The sequence below is a fragment of the Alligator mississippiensis genome, chromosome 1 (assembly GCF_030867095.1).
Source record: "Alligator mississippiensis isolate rAllMis1 chromosome 1, rAllMis1, whole genome shotgun sequence".
Classification (NCBI taxonomy): domain Eukaryota; kingdom Metazoa; phylum Chordata; order Crocodylia; family Alligatoridae; genus Alligator; species Alligator mississippiensis.
In genome coordinates this window covers 336,664,652-336,692,506 of record NC_081824.1, presented here as the reverse complement: position 1 = coordinate 336,692,506, position 27,855 = coordinate 336,664,652, and the positions used below count along the sequence as shown (strand labels likewise).

Sequence of the window (27,855 nt, the reverse complement as noted above, 5' to 3'; positions counted from 1 at the left end):
TGTCCATAGAACAAGAGGCACCTAAAGCAGCAAATGAAAAATAAAGGACTAAAATGAATGTGTGTTATTTTTCAGGTCGATAATACAAGCTGCAGGTTTGAAAATTTAGAAGTTCTACCCCTACATAAAGGACTACTGTTTATAGTTGCAGCAGTCTACAACAATAATACATATTCAAGACAATGCAGGTTTATTCCTCAAGGTAATGCACTTGCACTTGTGAAAAGTTTTGAGGTTATTTGCAATATTTTTGTGGCAAGTCTCTCAGAATAGGTTTCTATCCTTTATTTCTATATATTATTACATATGTTTTTGTAAATCTGCTAACTGATTCAGTTTTGTAAAAAATTCTGGGCCTTATTCTGCAAGAACCACCATGCCGGTGAATGAGTCAATGTTTACAGAGTCAATTACATTTGTCACGATAATCCCTTACATACAGATCCAAGGGATTTAAGAGTTTATCAGTGGACTTAAACAAAGTTAACTACATATAGCCAGATCCAGGGGAGGTACAGTGATGACATTGCACCCTCTTTGATTGCTGCTCCACTCAAGCTTTAAAACCAACTGCCTAGGAGAGGTAGCACATTTCAATTCAGGCAGTGCTGAGAATATCGATAGACTCTCCCTGATTCCTCTCCATTTCAACTGTTAACAAACCTCTCTCCTTTTTAATGGGCTTGATGTTTCACTGTCCAATCTATCCTTTCTTCTGCAGTTTTGCAGTCTGATTGCCATTCCTTGTAATATCTCTCTTCTGCTTCATAATCCTGAAAACTGTTTTCAGCTCCAGCTAAAAACTTTAACTGGAGTGCTGTGAAACTAGCTCAGGTGTAGAAATGACTAACAGTGAAGTATCGGAGGCACTGTTAAAATGCTCAAGCAGGCTAGATGTTGTTTTATGAATCTGAATACGAGATGTACCTTTACTTATAATGACAACAGGACTGATACAATATCCTGTGACAATTTTTGCTGGGTTTGTTGTGGTTTTTTAAACTTAATATATACCCTAGCAAATGAGTGCGCATGACAATAGTTATATTTGTTTTTTGTTTTGATCTGCACCTGAATAGTATAGTGCTACCCTCCCTACCATATGTGCCAACTCTGCAGCCCCAGCAAGTGAACACACTTACTTCTGATTCCAGATATACAGCACATGCCTGCTGTGGCTCAGGCCAGAAGCCAGGGGGTGCTAAAGCATGCCTCCCAGCCACTGCCAAAGGGCAGGGAAGAGGTTCAAGATTTCCCCCCTCCCTGCTCAAGTGGAGGGGGATGTGGCCCAGTATGCTAAGCCTGGGGGCTGGGGTTTTAACCCCCACTCCCTGGCCTGCAAAGGACCCCAGCCCATGTCTGTCTGGGTGGGGGAGTGTGCTGTTCCTCCCAGGCTTATCTCCCACTCCCCGCTCCAGGCCCAGGCCCCCATGCTGACAGGTGGAGAAGGGGATTTAAATCCCATTTCTGCCTACAAGGAACCCCCACTGGGGCCTGCCTGGTGCAGGGGGTGGTGCAGGCCATGCCAGCCTTTGCCCCCCCCCCCTGCTACTTGCTATGGGGCAGTCCCTGCCAGGCTTCCCCCCTCTTGAGTGAAGATGGGGGGGGACATGGCCACACCCCAGCCTGGGGCTTGCACACTAAGGTAGGGAGGCAGAGGGGTTTAAACTCCCTTCCAGTCCCACACAAGACCCTGGACAGGGTCTGATGGGGGCAGCCCCTATCAGGCTTTTGCCCCCCAGCTCAAGCAGAGAGTGGGGTGCTGGCCAGACCCCAGCCTGGGGCTGGCTCTCTGAGGTGAGTGGGAGGGAGATTTGAACTCCATGCCAGTCTGCCTGGGGGTTAGCCTCTGCCATGCTTCTGTGCCCCCCCTCCCCCTTCCCGTTCAGCAGGGGGAAAGTCCATGCCAGGGTTTTGCCCTCCCCTTGAGCAGAGAACAGGGGATGTGGCCATGCCCTGGCCAGGGGCTCACAAACTGAGGTTGGGAAGCCTTCTCTGGCTGCATGGAACCACAGCCTGGGTCTCCCTTGATGGGAGGGGTCAGCTCTTGCCAGGCCCCTACATGCTGCTTAAACGGACAGCAAGGGGTGTGGGCACACCCAAGCTGGGGGCTCACAGGGTTTGCCCAGGGGGGCAGCCTCGGCCAGGTTTTTGCCCCTCCCCTCACTACTCACTCTAGTGGAGGGAGGGAGCATTGCCACACCCCAGCCTGGGGCTCACACACTCAGGTGGGGAGGGAGGGGGTTTTAAGCCCCCTGCCTTCCTGCCTTAGCATGCCAGCCCTTGGCCAGGCCATAGCTAAGCCATAGCTAAGAGAACAGAGGTTCTCTGCTTAAGTGAGGGAAAAAATCCTGGCAAGGACTGCCTGCTTCCTCCCCCTCCGATCAGGGAGCAAACCACAGCTGATGTCCAGAATGAGTAAGGGGGCTTTCAACTCTCCTCCCTGCATCCACACAGGACCCCAGACAGGGTCTGCCTGGCAGGGGTAAATCAGTCCCTTCCTGGCTTTTCCTCTGCTTCCTACTCAAGCCAGTTGCAATCCAGGCTGGCACACTGAGGTGGGGGTTTCGTCCTCTCTGCCTTAGCATGCCAGCCTAGCTTGTGTTTGGTCACACACCCCTCCCCTCTGCTTCAGCAGGGACCAGGGAAAAAGCTGGGCAGGGGAGGGGGTTTAACCTCTCTTCAGACTGCCCCCTGATTTCTCCTTCTGTTACACACATTACATTCACACTGAACTTATTAGTAAAGCTTCTAGTTTCTCTTTAAGTGGAGAAAAATGTGTTGTGAAAAATGTGTGTTATGTGATGAAGCACCACACCATCTGCACCTGCCTTTGCAAAATCCTTGATCTGCCAATGGGTGCATCAGTCTACAAATGTGGTCCTAAAATTCCCTCTTTGACTGCTTGAACAAGTACTTTACACACTAGGGCCTAAGGGCCATTGAGAAAATGGTGGGTAGTATGACCACTTTCTCTTCCCTGCTTGGTTTGAGAATGAAAGAGCTTGTGATCTGGTATCACCCTAAATTGCATGCTGCTGTCAAGTTATGAGGTTATGTGGTCAGTTTGGATGGCCTTTATGTCCAGGTGCCTAATTTTTATGTGTTGCAGTGTCCAAGTGAAGATGCCTATGAGAATGACTTGATCTGGCTCTGTATCCTAAAGCAATATTTCATTGTTTTGCAATGTGGGGCCTTTTTTACTTCTAGGCCTCAGAGGAACTGTAAATTCAAATGGCATTTTCAATATAAAAGATATGGTGGCATATTCCAATATAAAAAATTATATTGGCATATTCCAATATGAAAGATATGGTGACAAAAAATGAATATCTGCACACTTAGATAACTGAACTATTCAGCTGGAGTCACAGATGCTATTATAAATTTGTGCAAAGATGTACCTGGTTTGGCCATTAGTTTTCTTGCTCCTCACAAATCCAGTGTAATGTATAAATTGACATGTCAACTTTCCTGTTTTTTTCCAGGCATGAATGGAACATCTGTGGAAAATTTCTCCTGCATGATTTACAACCTTTCCTTCATGAATTGCACTTGGAATGCTGGGAGAAATGCTCCAAAAGATACCCAATATTTTCTTTATCAGCAGTTCTCAAAGTACATAGCATTCACTGGTTTAAGAACATTTCCATTCTGATTTGTGAGGGGATGTTCTCGGTGTTTAATTGAACTATTTTGGTATTTGCAGGTCAAAAGATGAGATAGAATGTCAGCATTACATAAAAGATGCTCATGGAAGACATACTGGATGTATATTTCAACAAGTTGACAAACATAGTAAGGTTTATTTCCTGGTGAATGGGTCCAGCACAGAATCAGAGATTCAGTTTTATGATGAGTATGTCGAGCTGTATAAAACTGGTAAGAAAGAAGTTTCTTTTCACTTTTAAACAAAAGAGAATAGGGAAGAACCATGCTTTGTTGCAGAATTTTGCTCCAGAATATAAACTTTCCCACCTCATCCCCCAGTTTTCTTAGAAACTCATTTCTAGCCTTTATAATTGGAAAGGTATTCCCAATGTAAACCATGAATAAATTAATGCAGTGATGAGGAGTCTGCATAAGTGTTGAGACAGTCCAAAATAATACCTGTGACTAGTGGGAATAACTCCATTTATTTGAAATGGAGTATTAACTCTTAGACACAATAATGTAAATATTCTACACTATTTCATCAAAGACTTCATTAACAGAAATAACTATCTAATGGTCTTTTTCCATCATCTTGTAGTTCTTGGCCTCCCTAGCTGCAAAAAGTCACAATTATCTAGCTTCTCCTCTTTAAAATTGTGATGCTTATTGTCAATATAAAAGCCAGACATACTAGCCATTTAGGTCATGGGAAAAATGGAATTTATTAGGAAAATAAATGCCACAAAGGTTATATTGCTTCAGCTGACCTTTTTAGAAAAATTACAACTCAAACCATTACAAAAATTCCCCTCTACTGCACTGGGTTGTCACTGAAACTCAGGAGTCTTTTGCAGAAATTTGTTCCAGTTTACCACAGAATACAAGGATGTATTCTCTGAGGCACCCTTGCAAAGCAACACCATACACTTTTCTCCTGATACTGAAGCTTTATGATTCTTTAAGCTATTGACTCTTTAGGACCTGTAATATCAATGCTTTCTTTCAGAAATTCTCCCCCCTCCACTTAATATCACTGTAAAATGTGTTGAAGATCCACCACGTTGTATAGTGCAATGGAAAGAGCCCTTCGAGCATAACAGCTGTCTTGAATATGAAATTAACATACAAAGTAAAGGAAATGAGGTAAGAGTTATTTTGGGGACAGCTTTTGAAATTGGTATATATTCTATGTTTATGCATCCACACATGTGTGCACACAGACAAGTATACACACAACATTTACATAAAACTTCTATCCACTACTGAGGCAATAATCATACAAAGTATCATCCTTAATTTTAGATTCAGTCAACTATTCATGTATGATTCATATTTATTTCCTCATTTACTAATTCTGTTTCCATGACTGTCTTCCTATGCTTCAATTATTTATTCCCAGCCTTGGTTAACTGTGCTTCCATCTGGTATTTCACTTCCTATTACACTATTACTCCCACTAACCCAGAAAGACTGTAACTCTACTGTGGCAGGGCACTGTTTGTGCCTGCCACTTTAAGACCTGGGGCCAAGCAGCCGGCAGGTGCTTCATAGAATCATAGAAGTCGGGTCAGAAGGGCCCTTGTAGATCTTCAAGTCCGCCCCCCCTGCCTGGGCAGGAGGAAAACTGGGCTCAAATGACCCCAGCCAGGTAGGCATCAAGCCACTTCTTAAAGACCCCCAAGGTAGGAGCCAGCACCACTTCCCTTGGAAGTTGGTTCCAGATCCTAGCCACCCTGACTGTGAAGTAGTTCTTACGGATGTCTAATCTAAACCTACTCTCCAACAACTTGTGGCCATTATTCCTTGTTATCCCGGGGGGTGCTAGGGGAAACAAGGTCTCCCCCAAACCCTTCTGGTCCTCCCTAGTGAGTTTATAGATGGCCACAAGGTCCCCCCTCAGCCTTCTCTTGTGAAGGCTGAACAGGTTCAGGTCCCGTAGCCTCTCATTGTAGGGTCTGTCCTGCTGTTCCCGGATCATGTGGGTGGCCCTCTGGACCATCTCAATGTTGTCCACATCGCTCTTGAAGTGGGGTGCCCAGAACTGGACACAGTACTCCAGCTGTGGCCTGACCAGTGTCGTGTAGAGGGGGAGGATCACCTCCTTGGCCCTACTTGAGATGCACCTGTGGATGCACGATAAGGTCCGGTTAGCCCTGCCGACCGTGACCTTGCATTATCGACCTATATTCACCTTTCTGCCTCCGTGCTCTCAAGAAGGGAGTTTCCCATCTTATAAGTGTGCTGCTGGTTACTACTGCCCAAGTGCAGCACCCTGCACTTGTCAGTATTGAAACGCATCCTGTTTTTGTTAGCCCACACCTGCAACCTATCCAGGTCTTTCTGCAGGCTTTCCCTCCCTACCAGTGTGCCCACCTCACCCCAAATTTTGGTATCATCATCAAATTTAAACATGTTGCTTTTCACCGCGTCGTCCAAATCGCTGATAAAGAAATTGAACAATGTGGGCCCAAGGACCGAGCCCTGGGGGACTCCGCTGCCCACTTCTCCCCAGGTCGAATATGACCCATCCACCCCCACCCTCTGAGTATGACTCTTTAGCCAATTTGCAATCCATCTGACTGTGTAGGCATCAATGCCACAGTCGCCTAGTTTTTTTAATGAGGATGGGGTGGCCAACAGTGTCAAAGGCCTTGCTGAAGTCCAGAAAGACTACATCCACGGCAACACCTATATCCAATGCTTTTGTGACCTGATCGTAAAAGGCAATCAGGTTGGTCTGACATGACCTGCCCCTAATGAAATCGTGCTGGTTGCCCTTGAGCATCATCCCCGATGCCGGCCCATCACAGATGTGCTCCTTGATGATCTTCTCTAAGAGTTTCCCCAGGATTGAGGTAAAACTGATGGGCCTATAGTTGCCCGGGTCCTCCCTTTTTAAAGATGGGGACCACACTGACTATCTTCCAATCATCTGGCACCTGGCCCGAGCACCACGAGCGCTCATAAAGCCATGCCAAGGGCCCTGCAATAACCCCTGCTAGCTCCCTCAACACCCTGGGGTGGAGAGCATCTGGACCTGCTGACTTGAACACGTCCAGCCCCTCCAGAAGCACTCTAACCCGGTCCTCCTCAACCTGAGATCTGGAGGCGTTCCCCTCGAGTCTGTCTTGAATCACGGTGGGGGAGTCCCAGTCCCTGCACAAGAAAATGGAGGTGAAGAATTTGTTAAAGAGGTCTGCTTTCTCCTCTGGCGCAACCACCAGATTGCCCAGCGTATCTTGCAGGGGCCCCATGTTCCCTGGTGCCTTCTTCATCCTCCCTATATATTTGAAAAAGGACTTTTTATCATCTTTTATCTTGGACGCTAGTCCTAGCTCTGTGTCCACCTTAGCTTTCCTAACAGCCCCCCTACACTCCTCTTTGGAGATAGCCCCCCCATTCCACCTGGTGTACACCACCTTTTTGGCAACCAGGCATTCTCGGATGTCCTTGGTGAGCCAGGGGGGCTTTTGGGCACTCTTGCCCCCCTTGCTTCTTGTTGGGATCATCACCCCTTGGGCCCTGAGTATCGTCTCCTTAGGGACGACCACTCATCTTGGGCACTGAGTTCCCCTGCCCTCGAGAACCCCAGCGCCTCTCCCACCAAGCTCCTCAACTCGTTGAAGATGGCCCTCTTGAAGTCTAGGGCTACCGCCTTGCTGCAGGCCCTTGTCACCCTGTGCTGGATGATGAATTCCAGCAAGCGATGATCGCCATCACCCAGGTGGTCAAGGACCTGGAGCTCCCTTACCAGATCATCGCCTGTGGCCAGGACCAAGTCCAACAGGGCATTTCCTCTGGTGGGACTGTGCACCTCCTGGGTTAAGTGGAGGTGCTGTATCTCAGCCAGGAACCTCCTGGAACGGTCCGACCTGGCTGACTGCTCCTCCCAGCAGATGTCCGGGTAATTTAGATCACCCATGACAACTACATTCCTTGCCTTAAGTGCCTCTGCAAGCTGGCCTGAAAATACCCGGTCCAGCTCCTCCCCTTGGTTGCGGGGTCTGTAGTAGACCCCCACCATTAAATCCCTCTCCCCGCGACCCCCTTGTATCTTGACCCAGAGCACTTCAGCTTGCCCCTCCTCCAACCCCATTTTGCTGGCATAGGATGTGTATTGCTCTTTGACATAGAGCACCACACCCCCTCCCTTCCTTCCTTCTCTATGCCGCCTGTAGAGCCTATAGCCCCTAATGCTAACTGCCCAGTCATGGGATGAATCCCACCACGTTTCTGTAAGCCCTACTATGTCTGGGTTTGAACTGGCTATTCTGAGGGCGAGTTCCTCCTGTTTGTTCCCCATACTACGAGCATTGGTATACAGGCATTTAAGGCCTTGCATAGCTGCGCGTACCACCCCCTGATTAGGAAGACTATTTGGACCCCTGTTTCTTACCTGGGCACTCCTTGCATGTGTCACCTGTCTTGCTCAGGTGGTGTCTCCACGTCTTCCTGCAGCCCCCTCCCCTGGTGAGACTAGTTTAAAGCTTGCTGTACGAGATCAGCCAACCTGGAAGAGAAGACACACTTGCCTTTAGGAGAGAGGTGAAGCCCATCCTGCCCCAGCAAGTCCCCCGCCTGAAAGCATGGGTCATTATCTAGGTACCCAAGGCCCGCCTGGCGGCACCAACTCCATAAGCACCTGTTGACCTCACCAATGCAGGCCTCATGTCACCATCCCCGCCTACTAACCAGAAGAAGAGAGGAGAATACCACCTTTGCCCCCGTCTCCTTAAGCTTGGCCCCCAGAGCCTTGAAGTCCTTCATAATGCAGTTAGGGTTGCCCCTGGCCACGTCATTCATTCCCATGTGGATGACAACCATGGGGTGCTGGTCTGCAGGTCGGATATGGGCCGAGATCCTCTCCGTGATGTCCCAAACCTGAGCCCCAGGCATGAATCAGACCTCCCTCGTCATGGGGTCAGGCAGGCAGATGGGACCTTCCAGTCCTTGTAGGATGGAGACTCTGATGACGAGGGTGCGGCGTTTCTTCCTGCTGGTGTTCATTCTCTGCCCATTCCATGTCGTGTGGGGAGTGGTATCATCCCCACCAGAGGCATTTGCTCTGTCTTTCTCCATCACAGCTGCCAGGGCCTCAAACCTGTTCCCTGTTGCTTAATTGTGGTGGCCATTTTAGAGCTCTGGCTGCCCATAAAATCAGGGCATTTTGGCTGGTAGCAGCATCATCACCTGGCTGTGAGTCTTCATGGAACACTGGAAGTAAGGAAGGAGCTGTAGGGGATGGTCAGGAGGCTCCTGGTCCTGGGCATGACCTAAAACTGCACCCTACCAGGAGTGGGTGGCCCAGTGGTGCGGGAGCCCCCAGGAAATGTCAGGCCAGTTACCACCCCAGCGAAAGGCGGATTGGGGTGCCTTAACTTCAGCTCCCACAACTGGGTGGGTTACCCCCTTGTAGTGTCTGGCAGGTGGACCCCAGTGAGAGAGTGGGGCCATAGACTCAGAAACCTGTCTTAAAATCCCCCAACTGGTCAATGCTGGGGCCAAAACCAGAAGGGTCAAAGGGCTAGGGGCCCATGACAAGGGATGCCCAGAGCTGAGGGCCTGGGGTTCCAACTGGTCTGGAGGTGAGGCCAGGGCCAGTGTAGCCAAAGGTCCCAGAGGGACCACATCCATAAAAGGAAACAGCTCAGGGAGCTCTGCAGCCTAGAATGAAGGTGGAATAGGCTGCCTGAATGGAGGGATACAGGTGGGGTTCAAATAGTAGGATTCTGAGGCCCAGAGTGGGACCAGTGATGTTGACAACAGAGGATGCCATCTGTGAGGCATGGACTGCGGTGTAGGGGAGGTACAGAGCCGCAGATAGTACCCCCTGGCATCGGGGCAAGAAAATGGGCAGCCTCCTGCTTATTAAGATCATTAATTAATTAACATCAAGGTGTGGTGGTTGAGAAGGCAGGTGGTTGGCCCAGAGCAGGTGGGCAGGCCACAGGTAGATTAGCCCCGAGCAGGCCCCCTGTTACACCTACACATAAATCTGGGAGCCTGTTCCTGAAGATGTTCCAAACAAAAACAAAGAAGGCACTATAAAGTATTTTTCAGTATGACATGTAAGAAACTCAGCTTGTTCATATCTACCGTGCCCAAGCCTGCAGATCTCTAGACTATTGATTCCTTTTTTTAACCTACCTCCATCATCAACTATCTCTTCCTACAGTGAAGACCCTTAAGATATTTCATAGCAGATATAACTACACAGGCACAGTTATAGTTATGAGTGTCTGTGCATCTTCTTTATAACGGTCTTTTCACAGATATCTTTTGACATGTAAGACTATTCTAACTTCAGGTATAACCTACCCATTTTTGTTCCACATGAGATAAAACAAGTATAAATGTTGGCTTCAGAGTTGTGGGGCTTAATCAACTTGTTATCCCCTCCGTTCACCTGAGATGATTGCTGAATGCATCCTCGGTTACTGTGACTACCTGGGAATTGAGTGGAGGAGAAAGGTGAAATCAAATTATGACAGGACATTTATAGACCTGGATTCTGTCATGAAGAAAATGGGGGCTGCCTGTACTAACTTTGATGGGAGGTGCTTAGAGTTGAAGCCGGCCTATGGTATCTTCATCTCTATTAAATGGCCAAAAAAAATCAGCCAAAGCTAGATGTCATGCATCACCTGGTCATAGAAGGAAAGGAGGTTGGTCAGGCAAGACCTACCTACAACAAAGCCATGTTGGCTGTCTCTCAAAGTTGCCTTCCATTAACCAGTTGTTGATGGTTTTGATTTTTTTTTTCCCCATGATCTTTCCAGGGATTGAGGCCCAACTGATTGGGCTGAAGCTCCCTGGATCTTCCTTCCTCCCTTTCTTGAAGATAGGCACCACATTGGCCCTCTTCTAATCTTCAAGAACCTCTCCTGAGTGCCATGAGTTCTCAAATATCCTTGCCACTGGTCATGCTATGATGTCAGCCAACTGTTTTAGCACCCTTGGGTGCATTCCATCTGGACCAGATGACTTCTGGATGTCCAGCCTCTAAAGCTGTTCCCTCACAAGATCTTCACCAATTATAGGTGTTCCCCACCCAGCTCCATACTCACGTAGCTGAGCAGAGAACAAGTTCCCCAGCCTGTTCCCCACCTGCTCCACACTCGCAGAACTGAGCGAGCAACAAGCTCACCATCCTCCTCCCAGCATGCAGGGGCTGGGAACTGTCCTGATATGGGGCAGGTCCCAGCCCCATGTCCCAATCAGGTGATCAAGGCACGGGACTTGGAAAGAGCTGCAGGAGTGGGGTAGGTCCCAGTCCCCTGCCCTGATCTGCCAATGGGGCAGCTAGCAGCAAACTGGCTGCTGGAGCTTCCTCATCAGCTGATTGGGGCAGGAGGTTGAGACCAGCCCCTCCCCTGCAGCTTTTTCCAAGTCCCCTGCCCCTGATCAGAGAGCCAGGGCCAGGAGTTCCCTGCTGCTGGGGCAAAGACACATTGTCCCTGCAGCCCCCTGGAGCCAGGAAACAGCTGTCTCCTGGCTCAGTGCTGCCTGCCAGCCCCTGGGTTAGCACCTAGGGGGAGCTTAGAGCTCCCCACAGTGGCAGTAGGGGTTCATTGCAGGGCCCCAGGAAGTGGGAGCAGCTTGCTGCCATTGGCAGCAAATCTGCTCCTGCTTCCCTGCACTTGGAGACACCTGCCTAGGACCATTTACTCGTGGGTAGTTAACACATTATTATTTCTGTAGGATTCTAGGTAGCAACACACAACTCAATTGTTATTAAAAAGCAAACAATCAGTTGTTACTTTTAGCTGCCATTACACAATTTTCCAAAATTATTCATTGTTGCGTTAGTTTATTATTAATAGCTTCCATAAATAGATTCTTATTCTACTTTCCAGGCTCCTGTTTGTGACTTAAATGTAACCTTTAGAGGTGCACCGCTACATCGGTCCATATCGTATCAGCACTGCTAGAACAGAAATTGATGTTTTTTTGGGCTGATGTGACTGATAATGTCACTGATAAATGCTGTGTGCGTGCATGCTGTATATAAGCTGTATGCAGTCAGGAGTGCAGTCCGACAGCTTAGAGAGCAGGCTCTGGCCAGTAAGTCTGTGGGAAAGAAGGTGCATGGGAGAAGGAAGGGGCATGTAGGGGCAACCTGGCACTGTCTCCAGCCCTGAGAGTGTAGTGGGCATGCCTTCCCATGCCTTCCCTGGGGGTGCATGCATCAGTGGGAGCTGCCCCCACCCCCACCTGATGAGCTGCTCATGGCTCTGTTCCATGCCCTGCCCCACCCCAGCTGTGCAGTGCCTGTCCCTGCCCCTGCTTTAGCCCCAACCCCATTCCCTCCCTCACCCCTGGGAGCCTCAATCTGCCCCATCCCCTGACAGAATTACTAGCCTGACTCTGATCTCCAAGCTGCCGGACTGCATATCAGGAATCCGATCGGTATCAACCGATATGGCTAATTAATAATCAGCCATTGGTATTGGCCCAAAAAATCTTTATTGGTACACTCCTAGTAGCCTTGTTGATTAGTGATTGTGTACCAGCTTAAGCACGTATCATTTATAACTCAGGGTATGTACAGATGTGCCCTATGTGCATTTTACAGTGCTGTCATTTAGAGCATTTTTATAGCACTTTAAAGTTACAGCACTCTTAAACATGACAGAAGTACAGTGTTTGGTGTGGGGGGCTCTGAGCCTCCCTGAGCTTTCCAGGCTAAACAGCAGGAGGTGTGCTGCAGCTTTCTGGGGCTGCAGGAGACTGTATACAGCAACAGACCAGGTGAACTGGAGAAGGTGGAGCTGGGAAGAGAGGCTGTGAATAAGCTTCTCATCATACCCCTTGCTCCCCCACCCCTGTTCAGTTCTGCGAGCTGTGGGCAGGCTCCAGGGAACCCTGGCAGCTTTCCCTGTTTCAGCCTGTTCAGCTTTCCCTGCTCCTGGAACCACCTAGGGGGGGTCTCACCTGCTGGAACTCCCCTGGCCAATAGTGAAAGCCACCAGCAGGGGCACAGAGAGGGAAAACGGGGCAGGTAGAAGCTTGGAAACTGGCAGAAACTTGGAAAACATACCAGAGATACCTGAAAGTCTTGAAATGTTACTCTCAGCAGTGTTTTCAGAAAATTGTCCATATCAAGCTGAAAGATGGAAAAAGGAATGCCAGCATTCTGGCTCAAGCAAACACCATCAGCATTGAAGCCATGTTTATATGATACCACCTCCACTGGACAGGATATATATCACAAAGATACTTGACAACCAGCTCCCAAAACAGATTCTGTACTCCTAACTTACTGAAGGTTACTACTCTAGGGGTGAGCAAAAGAAGAGATGCAAGAACACTTTGAAGGCCAATCTGAAGAAATGCAATACTAACATCAATACACAGGAGCCTTAAGTACTGAAACATCCTTATTGGTGCCATGATATAAGACAAGGCATTGATCATTTTGAGTCAACTCACTTCACTAGAGGTGGATAAATGAGAGAGACAAAAGGAAAGAGTTGTGACTGGACACCACCAAGATCTGCTCTTTCCTCCCAGAACCATCTGCCACATGTGCAGGCAAACATATAGATCTCAGATCAGCTTCCTCAGTCATCTCTGGACTCACCGATGACTTCCTTATTTACTTCCTTATTTATTGGAAGGCTGTCATCCTCATTCATATTGAATAAGGACTTGATCAGAGAGCCTGATCAAGAACAGGACCACTGAAAGGAGAGAGATGAAATTGTCTGTAGAAAAAAGGGGGGAGGGGGGAGAGGAAGATCTTCATCTGCAGCCACTTGTAGATCCAGGAGATTGGCTTTACTCTTCCCCCAAGTCCCCCTTCCCCCCCGCCCCCCCACAATTCCTGGTGAATCAAAGAGGTCAGAGGAAAATTAGCCCCAGAGATCCACCAAACTGAAAAATCATTATTTGCACAACTCTAGCAGTGGGGTGCTACTAATATCATTTATCTAGTACAACCTATGGCATAATCTTCACAGCTAAGATATCTTACATTCTATTTGCACCTTCTTCTGCACTAGTCAAGCAAGGTAATGCTAATGGAAGAAATTGGCTTGTATTGCATCATAAATCATTTAAAAAAACATTTTCTTTGCTTGTCAGGTTGATCCAAACAAAGGAAGCAAAGATCCTCCCATAATTGTAAGTATTGCTCCTCCCATACTAATTTCCAGTTATGGGCTGGCATTGTGTTCAAACTATCACAGGGTTATTATTCCTAACACACAAAGGGTTTGATGTTAATATTACAAAACTGAACATGCAATGCTCTGTCTGTATTCACAAGTTTCTTAGATATATAACATTTTAGGCTTAAGGGATAATCAATAGTTTTGTAACTGGATGCTCTAGGACAAATCATGTGCTTTAGTCAAAGGTAGAACTTTCCGCAACAAAAAAAGGCTGTTTTATGGGCATAATTTGACACATCAATTTCTATGAAAGATGGCAAGCTTCCTTTTTCTTTCCCTTCTTCACATCAATTTAAGTAAATCTAAGAAAACACTGAGTGCTTGAGAAACTTTTGAATGCTTTTGAGTGAGGTTTAAATAAGGACCATAACCATCCTTTGTAGAACAATTTGCCCTATGACCCCACCTCAGTCCAGAAAATATATGAGAAGGCAGGGTAGATTTCCACCTTACAGAATAATCAAAGTGTGTGTGTGTGTATCACACACACATATAGATATCACAAGGTTTCATGAGCTGTAGTTCACTTAACATATGCCATGATAGTATGTTAACCATTTGATGGCCTTAAGCAATAATGTGTGACAGACAGTGAAGAGCATTGGGAAGGTATAGAAAGTTTACTCTTCTCAATATCACCTAACCCTGCAAACCTCTGATAAAACAAACTGATAGAAATACATCTCCCTTTTCAACTTTTGTTAAAGAGCTATTAGCAAGCAAGGGGAACAAGAAGTCTCCTTAGAGCACAAGAATTAAAATGAAGGTTGTGACCTTTCAAATTTTAATGGAGGGAAAATATCTTCCAAAAAGAAAACTGTCAGAGGAGGGATGGGCTACTTTATTAAGGGATAGTTCTGGAAGAAACTTGGCATTTAGCCGTACTCTTTTTACACCACAGAATAATAATGTTCTTCATATAAAGCTCAGATCAGTAAATGCAGACTTGCACATTATTAACATCTGTGCAGAGATTGAGTATTTTTGTTCCCCATAATTGTTTTGGTTTTAGGTAGACCAGGAAACCTACACATTTGAAAACTTCAATGTGAAGAAAAAATACCTCCTGCAAATCAGAGCCCATTCAAATACATGTCTCTTAAGCGAAAAATGGGGGGAGTGGAGCAAACCAGTTGAGTTTGGTAAGAATGAAAGACTGCATGTTCTTAACTTAATTTTATCCCAGTAGTCCCCTATCTACCTCACTTGCCATCTTGCATTCACAGAAACACAGATATATTAATTCTGTTCAGCCATTTCTTCTTTCTTCTTTCCAGTTGGTAATGAAGAGAGAGGATAGGTTTGTCTTGTAGTACTGGGGCAGCTTTTGTATAGTAGGAGAAGGGAAGCCAATATAAGAACCCAAATGGTTATGACCAGGGATCTGGGTTTACTCTGAGAAAAAAAATCCCAAATTTTCTGATTTAAAAAATAACAAACCCAAAATCCACATGTTTCTGAGACTAAAATGAAGTACCACTAAATGTGTGTGTACAATGCTTACTGAAACAACCAATCAAAGTGCTCCAGACAGACAGAATGAGTGTTATTATTATAGATCCTAAGGCATTTCAAACAGATATACAAGCAAGTCAGAGCTAGAATGAACCACCGGGCCCCCCAGCACCGCTGAAGGGTAAGGAAAAAAAAAGTGGTGAGGGGCCCAATCCCTTTTTTTTAATTTTCCCCAGAGCCTGCCCGCCTCTCCTGCAGCCAGGGGATGGAGTGGGGGGCAAGCTGCCAGCAGGTCCTGATCTGCAGGGGACCCCGGTGCTTCCCTCCATGGTGGTGGCACCCCTGGGACTTCCTGGGTAGGGTGCAAGCGGATAGGTGCTGCCCAGTGGGCACCGCTGCCGTGGAGGAAAGCGTTGGGATCCCCTGCAGCTTGGGGGCTGCATGACATGCTGGCAGCTTGCTCCCCAGCCATGGGAGATGCAGGCAGGCTCCAGGGGAAAAAAAAAAAATCAGGGTCCTCACCACGTTTTTGGTTTGTTTATTTTTTTTCCTCGGTGGATCCTGCCCACATGATCTGCTCCTGGGTCATGCAGCCTCTTAGCTGGGGGGTGGGGGGGGGGGGAGTGCTTCCCTCCTTAGTGGCAGTGTCCCTAGAGCTGCCCAGGCAGGGTGCTAGATGCACAGATACATCCCTAGCTCACAGGCAACACCCACCATATCCAACAGTGCTTGGGGCACTGGAAGCCTGGGTGTGCTTGGGGAAGTTTGGGCTTGGTGGACTTCCGGCGCCCCGTGCAACATCCCTGCCACCTTCCTTCCACCTGGGACCACCCAGGAATGGGATGGATGTCCCAGGAAGGCAGCAGGAGGGTGTCTGGGTGTGCTGGCAGCCAGAAGAGATGGTGGGAATGGGGCATTGGAAGCCCACCAAGCCTGAGCTTCCCCAAGCACGCCCAGGCTTGCAGTACCCCATGCACCCTCCCTGCCACCTTCTCTGGATAGGGCAATTGTACACGTGAGTAATATTGCTATAATTTGTTGCATAGCAAACTAGAATACATGGGATGTGTTTTAGTTTTCTATGTAAAAAGTCATTTAAATTGAAATACGCCACTGAACATATACACTGTTATGAAATTTTAATCGTAACATGCCGCCGAATGCGTACACTGTTACTCAATTAAACCATTAAAAAGGACAAATAAACCACTAAAAGGGGCAATTTCCTCACATGTTCAAGGGCCCTTAGTCACATACAAAGGCCCTCTTATTCTATGACTATAAACAAGTCACAAGGTCAGACAAAATATGTACTTATATTCCTAAGCCTGTGTTTACACACAGACACCTTTATGTAGCCTTTTCAAGAGTAAGAAGTTTTGATTCCATTAAAGTATTCAGTCAGAGGATAACTAGAAATCCTGGATTTAAAGAAATTCTTTTGCAATAAAAATGTAATCACAAATGTTTTGCAGGTTTCAGCAAGTGTGTGTGTGTTAGTGGTGTTTTACTTAAATTGTGGGAAAATGTGGATGGGGGGGTTTAAATCAGAAAATTTGGGATTTTTTTAATCAGAGAAAACTAGGATCCCTGGTTATGACTATAAACACCAACTGCTGCTTCAAACTCCATGTTCTCCTTTGCCAGCAGATCATTATTGTGGCCTTTCTTCATCTTTCTTCTCTCTCCTCTGCCTCCCTTCCTCTTTCTTTGGCCTCTTCATCTTCCTCTTTGTCCTTATCAGCAGGGTTGCCAACCCAAGGAATTTTTTCCTAGCTTTAATTAATATCCAACTTTTTTTTTTACTGATATGTCTTTTTATTGATAATGTAAATGTCACTTTTCTGCTAGGCCCTGCCCTGCCTCAAGGTCCCAGTTAGAAAGCCTGGGTTCACTTTTAGGGGTTTAACATCAACCATAGTAAAAATCTTTCTTTGTCAATAGAAAATTTGCAGTGAAAAGAAATGCCTTGGGTTGGCAATCTTGTTTGACTTCAGCAATGCTTTTACACTGTTCTGCCACCTATGTCCCTCCCTACCCAGGGCCCCCTACTCACCTTCACACCCTGATGCCCTGCACCATGCTGCCCCTCCAGCCCAACCCTCAGACTTACCCCCACTGGCCCCACTCTTCCCATCCCACCATGGACTCCCAAAGAAGCCTACCTGTGGTATATAGAGTCTGGGACACACAAGGAGTGGCACATGGCCAAGAGAACACTACAGTCCCTCTCGGACACCAGTGGCATAGCTGTGCTCTTTCTGTTGGCACTTCAATCAAGCTGTGGCAGCTTAGTGTTTTTATACTTCTTTCTCTTCCTGCTTTTGTATTTTTATCTTTTTCTCCTTGCCTCTTCAGTGTCTTTCCCTTCTCCATTCCTGTCTTGCCTCTTCTTCTGGAGGAATCCTCCTAAACCTCTGGGCTAGTGACAGAAGTTACACATAAACCAATTCAAGTGATCAGGAACCAGTTTAAACCTGTAACAGAACAGAAGTTCAATGCACATAAACCAGTTTCAAAATGGCCGAAACTCATTTAAGATAAACGTGGTTGAATGTAGTATCCTATTTAATTGACGTAACTCAAACCAGTACATGGAACTTCTGTCCCAGACCCGCTCCTGATTCAACTTAACTCACAGTCCTCCTATCCCTGGAGGCTGTTCAGCCCTGGGCTGTGCCCTCTGCTCCAATGGAGCAGGGCTGGCTGCATCCCCAGCTGCCAACAGGGACTTCTTCATTCCTGGAAGCTAGGAGCCCGATCACTGGACCATTCCCCCTGCTCAGCCAACAGGCCAGCTGAGAAGGGAGTGGGAGGAAAAACAGCCATGCTGAGGGCCTCTCCCCATGCACCTGGTACAACCCAGATGGGGTTCCAGAGATGGGTAGGGTGCCATTCCCCCTGCACTTCCTCCTCAGCTGGCTGCTGACCAAGGAGGGGGCATGGCCAGGTGATAGGCCCAATTCCTAGCTCTTGGTGCAGGGGGGAAGAGAAATGCCCCACTGGGGAGGTACCCCCTTCCCTGCTTCCACCCACACCAGAGAGACCCCAGCTGGGTGTCCAGTGCCAGGCAGAGCAGAGGGGAAGTTTCCCCCTACATCCCCTCCTCAACCAGCCTAGACTGAGGAGGGGGCATGGCTAAAGGAACCAGCTCCAGGCTTGGGGAGAAAGGATAATGCACCCTGCTGGGAGCTTCCCCCTCCCCCTGCATGGAGGACACACTGGGGCTGTAGTGTGGGGTGGAGGGGGGGGTTCCCCCCACGCCCCCTCCTCATCCAGCCCAGACTGAGGAGGGGGCATGTCTAGAGAGAGACCAGCTCTGGGGACAGAGAGAGAAGGGGAAACACCCTGTGGCAGAGCACCTTTGATGCCTGCCACTTTAATGGCTTAGACAGAGCAGCCTGCAGGTAGTTGCATTACCAATCGGGGGTTACATGGCCATCAGGAGGCTGCCTGATTAGGGAAAGGGCTCAGCTGCTGGCAATAAGGAAAGGCCTGAGCAGGGGAGCCAGCAGTTTGCTGCAAGCAGCTAAAGAAGGAACATCACCTGGCTGGAGCTGCTGCTCACATAACATCTTGGAGGTACAGGGCAGGAACTATGGGGATGGCAGGAGGTTCCTGGTCCTGGGGCATGACCTAAAACTACACCCTGCTAGGGATGGATAGTGTAGTGGGGCTGCTTGTGGTGGGGTGGTGCCCAGGAAATGCCAAAGCAGTTACCTCCCTAGTGAAAGTCAAGTATGGGGTGTCTTATATCCCCAGCCCCCACAATCTGGTTGATAACCCAGCAGCAGGGACAGGAAGGGGGCCAGGCATGTCTACATACACCTGAGCACCATGGGGTGTGAGACCCTGTGGCCCCAGTGAAGGAGGTCTGAAAAGTGACCCCAGTGAGGGGGCACAGTCTTGGCCTTAGCAGGGGGGGCAGAATAGGAGCCCTAGTGAGGGGGTAATAGAGTGCATGGAAGGGCCATGCAGAGCAGGGTCACAAGGGCAACCTAAAGGACTGCACATGTGGATGCAGAGTAGGGTCTGCATAGGTGGGCCTGAAGGGCTGCACAGAGTAGGGTTGCCAGTGGGTCCTGAAGGACTGCACACAGGCCAGCCCCACGAGTTGGATGAGAAGTTGAAGGCCCTAGTGAGAGGGCATAAATGGAGGCCTTAGTGAGAGGGCAGGAGGCCCAGGCACATGCGAGGATGCTTGTGGCAGAGTTACGATTTTGGATGCCATCTGCGTGGCATGGAACACTGTATAGGAGAGGTTGGAGCCATGTATAATGCCCTAGGCATTGAGGCACGTAATGGGCAGTCTCCCATATTTTTATATCCGTTTTAAAACAGCAAGACATGGCAGGAGAGACAGGGCAGACTGCTGTAGAAAGGTGGGCAGACCAGCACTGTGGCCAGCCTAGTGAAATCCCCCTGTCACACACCCCACTAGGGCCTACCCTCCTCCCCCCTGCTTCCCCAGCACTGGGGAGGCCCCAGCTGGGGGTCTGGTGGGAGAATCCCCCTCATGTCCCCTTCTGAGCTAAATGGAGGCTAAAGAAGAGGGATGGCTGGGGAAATCACCTATGTCCTGGCTCAGTTCAATCTAAGCAGTTTACAGAAACCTGCAGAGATTGAATCAATTCAGCCTCAGGCTTTTTGACTGTCTGTACGTAGCCCTAGGCTTCATAGAGTGGGTTCTTCTCTGCTTCTGAGGAAATTTTACCTTCCAGATGTTTCTCAATCCCCTGAAAAATACCTGGGTTAAAATATTCTTCAGATTATTAAAAGTTGCATAGATTTTTATATTAGTAGTTGATATTATTAAATATCAAAGCAGATATCTGACATCGTTGTATAAAAACCCACTTGCTTTGCTAATAATTTCTGACCTTTTTTATTGTCTTTCAGGTTCCGAAGAATATATGTCCAGTCTTACAATAACATTAATCTTTATAGCACTTGGAACAATCCTAGTGGTATTGTTTGTCTGTTTTCTCTGCAAAAGGTAAATCTAACTTATCAATACAGACACTTTTTTGTTTAATACGCACACATTTCCTACAAGCCAAATAACACGTTTATTTTGATATTTATTATGTTTGTTTTATGGTTTCAGTAAGACTGTGACAAGAAATAAGTTGTAAGGCAAGGGTTTTCTGGTATAAGTTTTATTGGCTCAACTGTATTTTTGAGAGAGATGTTGGACAAGCTTTCAGGCATGAGAGGCCTAGTCCGTTTCTTAAGTAACTGTTTTCACTCACATCAGGAGTGTCAGACTCACCTGATCCCCTAGGCTGCATATAGACCTCAGCAAGCCTTGTGTCTTGAATCCATTCCCACCTCCAGAGACAAGGTTAATGCAGCTGTCACTTGTCCTTTCACTGCTGAAACATGTCCCCTGAATTCTGGGAGAAGGTGGACCCCATCACCAAGTTCCCAGCCACTCCAGGAGAGCTGCAGGCTGGATAAAATAGTTGAAGGGACAGTTATCTTTGATACCTCCAATTTACATCAAATTAAACAATTGCTTTTTTTCAGTTAGTTAGCTTAGCCTGTGTCTGCTTCTTTCTCAGATCTGAATAAGGGCACTTTATTTCCAAGCACTTATCCAACATCTCTCCTAACTATATGGTTAATCCAATAAAAGCTATTCCAAAAAACCAAAAATTGCCTCTCTCAAACTTCCCGGACAGTCATGTCCACAACAAAACTTCAACCCTACTCATAAAAAAACAAGATAGTTGGGTAGTGTTGTTGAAGCCTACAGGTAAAAGGTCTACCTATGAGATCCATAGAAGCATTACTTCATAATTAATAATCAATAACAAATAATTAAAAAGAGTATTAATTTTACAGCTTTGTTCTCCTGGGTGGCTATTGGCTCTATTGTAAAATAAATATACAATTCTAATATCCTGGCTTGTTAGCATTTTCCATATACTTTGCACCGGTGGCACAGGGGCCAAAAGGCCATCTTGGCTTAATAGAGAAGTCGCAGATCTTCTGAAAAAGAAAAGGGAGACTTACCAATGATGGAAGCTAGAAATAGGTCCCATGGAGAACTGTATAAGATTGGCCCATGCCTGTAGGGGGCAGATTAGAAAAGCAAAGTTGGTGACCGAATTCAAGTTAGCAACCAAAATTAAGGACAATGAGAAGTCCTTCTATAGGTACATAGATAACAGGAGGATAACCAGTGGAAACATGGAACCGCTTCCCATTGCATCTGGTTCACCAACACCAAGGAGAAAACTGAATTCCTGAGTAAGTACTTCACATCTGTATTCCACCAGTCTAACAGTGATAGCCTACCGAATGCAAATATGACAAAGAATACAGGCAGTCCTCAGATTTACGATGCAATTGGTTCCTGAAAACCATGTCTGAAGTTGAAATGTCATAACTCGGAACCAATTTTCCCATAGGAACAATGCTACAAATGGGGGATTGGTTCCTTTACAACAGTTGATACTGCATGCAGATGGTAAGTGGTGGGGGGGGAGGGGGAAGGGAAGGGGCTTGGGGGTGCAGATCAATGCACTCCACAGTGAGGGAGGGGCTGGGGCTGGAACTGGGGCTGGGGCAAGTGCTGCCCAGCCGGGGCCAGGTGGGCGCGGGGGGAGGGTGGTGGTTCCCATTGCTGCACACTGCTCGTCTGGCATTTCTTCCAACAGTTCCCACCACTACTCCTGCCACTGATCCAGGAGGACACGGGGGGGGGAGGGGGTATGTGCCCCCAAATTTGCGCAGGGTGAGGCAGGTGGGGCCAGGGCTGCATTGGGCTGTGCTCCGGGTGGACAGTGGGCGCTATGATAAATTTTCAGATGGCTGCAGCACCCCACCTTCCCTTCCCCCTTCCCTTCCACCGCTTACCAGCTGCACGCAGTATCAACCATCGTAAAAATGAAACTCACGTTGGAACAGCAAAACAGGGTGTCAATTTATAAACATCATAAGTGACATTCATCACAATTCAAAGTTGTAAGTCGATGTAGAGCTGATGAGAGAACAGGTAGAAAGGCTAGCTATCTGTAAATCAGCAGGACCAGATGAACTCCATCTGAAAGTGCTGAACGACCTAGCCGAAGTCATCACAGGACCACTAGTGAGCCTCTTTGAGAATTCATGGTGCTTAGGAGAGGTCTCAGAAGACTGGAAGAGGGCCAATGTTGTATCCATCTTCAAGGAGAAGAGAGAGGACCCAGGGAACTACAGGCTGATTTAGCCTGACCTCAGTCCTCAAAAAATGTCTCAAGGAGTCCATATCCAATAAGCTAGTTGAAGGCAAAATTTTGAATGACAGCCAGTGTGGTTTTGTCATGAGTTAACCTCATCTCCTTTTATGACCAAGTTACTCACCACCTAGATAAGGGAGATGAGGTTGATGTCATTTACTTGGACTTTAGGAAGGCCTTTAACTTGGTGTCCCATGAGTCTATCAAGGTAAAACTAGAGAACTATGGGCTCAACAATTCAATGGTCAGATGGGTGGGAAACTGGCAGAGGTTGGACCCAGAGAGTACTAATAGATAGATCTGTGTTGGCCTAGTGGAAGGTAGCCAGTGGGGTCCCCCAGGGTTTGGTACTTGGACCAGTGTTTTTCAACATCTTCATCAATGATCTGGATATAAGGGTGAAAAGCACATGGTCAAAGTTTGCCAATGACACTAAGCTGTGGGGAAGTGTGGCCACGCATCAGGGTAGGCTGATGATCCAGATGGACCTAGACAGATTAGTCAGATGGGTGGACCAGAACCAGGTGCTATTCAACACTGAGAAGTGTAAAGTGTTCCATCTGGGAAGGAAAAATCCTCAACAAACTTACAGGCTCAGTGGTGCTACACTAGCTAGCACCATGTCCAAAAGGGACCTAGGGGTCATAATTGACCATAAAATGAATATGAGCCACCAGTGTGATGCTGCAGTTAACAAAGCAAACAATACACTAGCATGCATCAACCAGTTCATCTCAAGCAAAAATAAGGAAGTTATTCTCTCGCTCTACTCAGAATTGGTGAGGCTGTAGCTGGAGTATTGCATCCAGGTCTGGGCACCACACTTCAAGAAGGATGTGGAGAAGCTTGAGAGAGTCTAGAGAAGAACCACTCATATGCCTGATGAGCAAGCCATATGAGGAACAGTTGGCAGATATGGGACTCTTCAGCCTAGGAAAGAGAAGATTTTGGGTGGATCTGGTGGCAGCTTACAAATATATCAGGGTGAATATCAGAGGCTAGTCAAACAAGAATTCACCAAAGCACCCAAGAGGAAAACCAGGAGCAATGGTCATAAACTCCTAGAAGAAGGTTTCAGACTGGATATAAGGAAAATCTTCACGGTTTGTGTGACCCTAGAATAGACCCCAGATCTACTGGGTCGTATAAACATTATACGGGGGTGGTGAAGGCCTAGAGATCTTCAAAAGGAGACTGGACACGCATCTTGCTGGAGTTATTTGACCCCAACAGTCTTTCCTACCCAGAGCAGGGGGCTGGACCCAGTGATCTCACAAGGTGCTTTCTAGCCCTAAACGTATGTGAATTTCTCAAAGTACAAGACAATCAACTTATGATGCCCAATGGTTTCTTTATTCTTGTTAAGATCCTCAAGTAAGTTACAATATCTTAAAATAATTCAACATCACATTTTAGTTATGCATTGTTTCCTTTGATTGTAACAGAGAAAAATAAGATCTCTCTCTCCGACATACAATAGAAGACCAAATATTTAAACACATTCTGTGCTGAACCTGTTCTTTTCATCACTATTCCTTTTTGTTCCCTTAGGTACTGTAATTTGAAGAAAATATTTTCTCCAGTACCACAACCAAGAAATAAATTTAACATTCTTTTACATGATGAACAACCTATGCAGGTACAGTTTTTCCATTTGCATGGTATTTGCTGAATCTATCACATCATGGAAGAAATGGCAGAGTTTTCAATTCATAAACATCAGGGTAGCTGGTCTTTAATTCTTTTTTACTACTTTGCTGTGGTATGTACCGATAAACCAATTATCTTCAGCCACAAATTAAAGGTGGAATTAAGATTTTAGGTGGATAGATAATTTTTTGCCAGTTCTCCCAAGCTGACTTTTATGTCTCAGGGTAAAACAAACATTACCTGATGTATCATTTGTGCCACCATAATTTTTATGGTGGCACAAATGCTGAGCATATAGACATGACTACCCTTTTTGTGATGCATCAGAAATGAGACAAAAGGTTCTAATGAATTATGCTACTGCCAGTACTCTCTCACCACCCCAAGCAAGTGCTCTGGGGGCTTGAGGAGCCCAGTCTTGTGAACCCCAGGTAGGATCCAGCCCCAGATAAGCCCTTGCCTCACTTTCTCCTCTTAAAGAGATGTGCCTCAGGGGTGCATCTCCATAAGTTAAGAAAGCCCATGTGGGTCTGGGCATGGAGGCATGGGACCTGGGGTGCCTCTTCACTGGGACTTGTGCTAGCTGATGCTTACACATGAGGCATGGGTCAGTTCAGGACTAAAGGTGGAGCAGCAAGAGATCCAGGGAATCCCTTATCAAAGAGAATATATCACCCTTTGTTCTGCATCGGTCATGGGGCTGATGTGGGACAATGGGCAACATGCATGTCACCCAAAGCAGATCAGCTGTGGAAGGACATGTCATCTGTAGCTGATCTGCTACATTTTGGTAACCTCCCTTTCTACCTTTAAAGAAACTCAGAATGATGGAACAATCAACACTTGTAATCTGTGGATACTGACTGCGTAGTACAAGGAGTCCAACTCTTATAAATCTAAACATGAGACAAGGGCAAAAATATAAAGAACAGTATTTGGCCAAGACTCCCGTGCTATATTTTCATTATATTCTTATTCTACAGCAGGGGTAGGCAATGTTTTTTGGCCAGAGTGCCGAAAACCCCCACAATGCCTACCTTGGAAGGTGCCGGAGTGCCAGCATGTGAGGAAAATACAAAATGAGGGCAGGGGGTACATGACAGGATGCCCTGCTGCCCCTGGCCTGCCAGCCCAAGCTCTGTGGCTGTGAGCAGCTACCCAGAAATTGGGCCAGCTGCAAACATCTGCTGCCTCTCTGTCCTGGCCCCGGGCTCCAGGAAGGCAGGACATACTGGCAATGCTCCCTGCTGTGCTGCCCTCGCTGCTTCTGCAAAGCAGCTTTGGAACCCGGCATGGCAGGGCACAACAGGGGCTCAGAAAGCTGCCTGCTCCAAGCTCTCTGCTACCCTGCCACACTTCTGTATGTACGGGAGCAGTGTGGGCAGCAGTGCTGGGTTCTGCCCCTCACTGCTGCCCCTGCCTGCTGGGGAAATGTGGCAGAGGAGCTTGGAGCAGGCAGCTTTATGCACCTCCCGATGTGTCCTGCCGCGCCAGGTTCCCACACTGCTTTGCAAAAGCAGTGAGGGCAGCACAGTTGGGAGCACTGCCAGTATGTGCTGCCTCCCCAGAGCCTGGGACCGGGGCTGGGGCTGGGAGACAACTGGAGCCAGGGTGGAGAGGCAGCAGATGTTTGCAGTTGGCCCAGGTTCTGGGTAACTGCTGATAGCCACGGCGCCCAGGCTGCTTGCAGCAGGGCTTCCATGGGAGCAGTCTGGGCTCTGTGGCTATCAGCAGCTACCCAGAGCTGGGGCCAGTTGCAACCAGGAGGCTACAAACAGCTGCTGCCCTCCCACCCGGGCCCTAGCTGCTTCCTGGCCCTGGGTTCTGGGAAGGCAGCAGGTGCTGGCACTATACCCGTTGGGGCCGGAGCAGCAGCTGTTTGTAGCCTCCCGGCTGCAGCTGGCCCCATGGAGCCCAGGCTGCTCCCACAGGGCTTGCAGCATCCCAGATGCCTGCTGGTAGCACCCCAGGCTCCTGGCTGGCAGCAGCTACCCATAACTGGGGCTGGCTGCAGCCAGGAGGCTGCAAACAGCTGCTGCCTCCCCAACTCTAACACATGCCAAGGAAAATGGCCTCATGTGCCATGCTTGGCAAGCATGCCAGGGGTTGACAAACCCTGTCCTACAGTCTTCATCCAACACTCATTAAAGTTGTCATTTGGAATGTTGTCCAATGGGATGTTCGTACAACTTCCACAGAACTGCTGAAAGCTTTAAGCATACTTCAGGTATCCATCTATTCCAGATTTGCATGAGGCAAACCCAGCAATGAGGCATGGAAGTCATCCTGCAAGTTCCACCTGCTGATGCTCTTGAGATTTCTGACACCAGTATGCTTGAAAGTGGCAGTGGAGGTTTGGTCTCAGATCTGCTAAACTTTCTTGGGCTAGGCACATGTAGAGTGGGAGAAGGTGAACAGGCCACACTTGACAGTGGCACTGGAAAGAACCCCTGGAAATAATATAGATATGCCCTGGATTAAAGCTGTAGTGTAGCAACCACATAGTTTCACTCTGCCTACAATCGACCATAGTAACCAAGTGTGAAAAATCAGGAAACAGAATTTTGCAAGCTGAAATAATTTTTTTTCCCCTATCTTTGAGAACTGCTGGGGAATTTATGCGTACAAAGTGATACTTTTATTTTTACTCAGCTGGACATGAGTAGTTGACGTTATGCCCTTTTCTTTCACATGGCAATTGTGTGGGGATTCGAGATTGGGTTTAAGATGGATGATGAAAATGTACTGTCTTTTGGGAATATCTTTTATATTGCAAAGCATGGAATGTTGATTTTGCCTTTGGGGGACTATAATACTAAGGTACCTGTAGTAGTTTTCTATTTAAGGGTTACACTCTGATTTACAAGATATACATGGCTAAAGAAAAAAATGGTGAAGTACCACGAATTATTAATCAAATCAGCTGGGATCACAAGAGTTAAATCTGTAGCTACTCTCAGGCATGAACTTAATGCCTTTCTTTTTCTGGTTTCAACAGAAAGACTATGTGGATACAGAAATCAAATATGAAAGTGAAGAAATAGAAATAATTGCTGTTGAAGAAATGGCATTGCCTCCCAAAGAAAAATGAAGCATTTGGATTCCCTAATTCAAACACTAGCATAAACTTTTGGCGACCCTAGGATATTTTGTATGACTTTTCACACATTCTCCTTAGTTTTCACATGGATGGTAGCACTGAGTACGGTACTGATTTAGCTTGTCTGTTACTTTCATTGAATATAGCTTGCTTTTAGCTATGTCAAATTTTAACTTTTTCAGCTAAAATTTTCTGTTTGGGATTTCTACCTCAATGTGAATATCCTCTCTACATTTCAATAACAAATTTTCAGTAATTTATTGGTATGTCTTTAGGGGAAAAGATATGTTGTTCTGCCTACTTAAAAAAGAATCCTGTGGAAATATCAGAATCAGGAACCTAAATTTCACCTACAACCTGCTTTAGGGCATGGAAGTCCTTTATTGAACCTTGTCCTAAGTGACTGTTATGGAACTAGCTGTATGTCCTTCCATCAGAGAGAGTCTCTCTGCGTGCACCCTTTCAGGAGTCAGGCCTTGTGCTTTTACCTCCTAGACCAGGATCTGGCTACCATTTTCTGGCTATCAACCATTCTTAGTTGTGGCCCTTTTTTAATAACTTCAGAAAAATTATATTAAAAAAGGTTGACTTTGAA

General features: G+C 47.1%; 1 protein-coding gene across 1 annotated transcript in view; it reads left to right on the top strand.

Moving 5' to 3' along the window:
* LOC102558040 (granulocyte-macrophage colony-stimulating factor receptor subunit alpha) overlaps nt 1–27,855 on the top strand; it is a 37,272-nt gene extending 9,417 nt beyond the window's left edge. Inside the window, exons 4-12 of the mRNA XM_019485438.2 lie at nt 76–202; nt 3,489–3,618; nt 3,710–3,882; nt 4,661–4,797; nt 13,741–13,779; nt 14,842–14,971; nt 20,184–20,280; nt 24,062–24,149; nt 27,159–27,855. Coding sequence (XP_019340983.1) covers nt 76–202; nt 3,489–3,618; nt 3,710–3,882; nt 4,661–4,797; nt 13,741–13,779; nt 14,842–14,971; nt 20,184–20,280; nt 24,062–24,149; nt 27,159–27,251 — 1,014 coding nt within the window. The 3' untranslated portion in view covers nt 27,252–27,855. The remainder of the gene's footprint in view (nt 1–75; nt 203–3,488; nt 3,619–3,709; nt 3,883–4,660; nt 4,798–13,740; nt 13,780–14,841; nt 14,972–20,183; nt 20,281–24,061; nt 24,150–27,158) is intronic.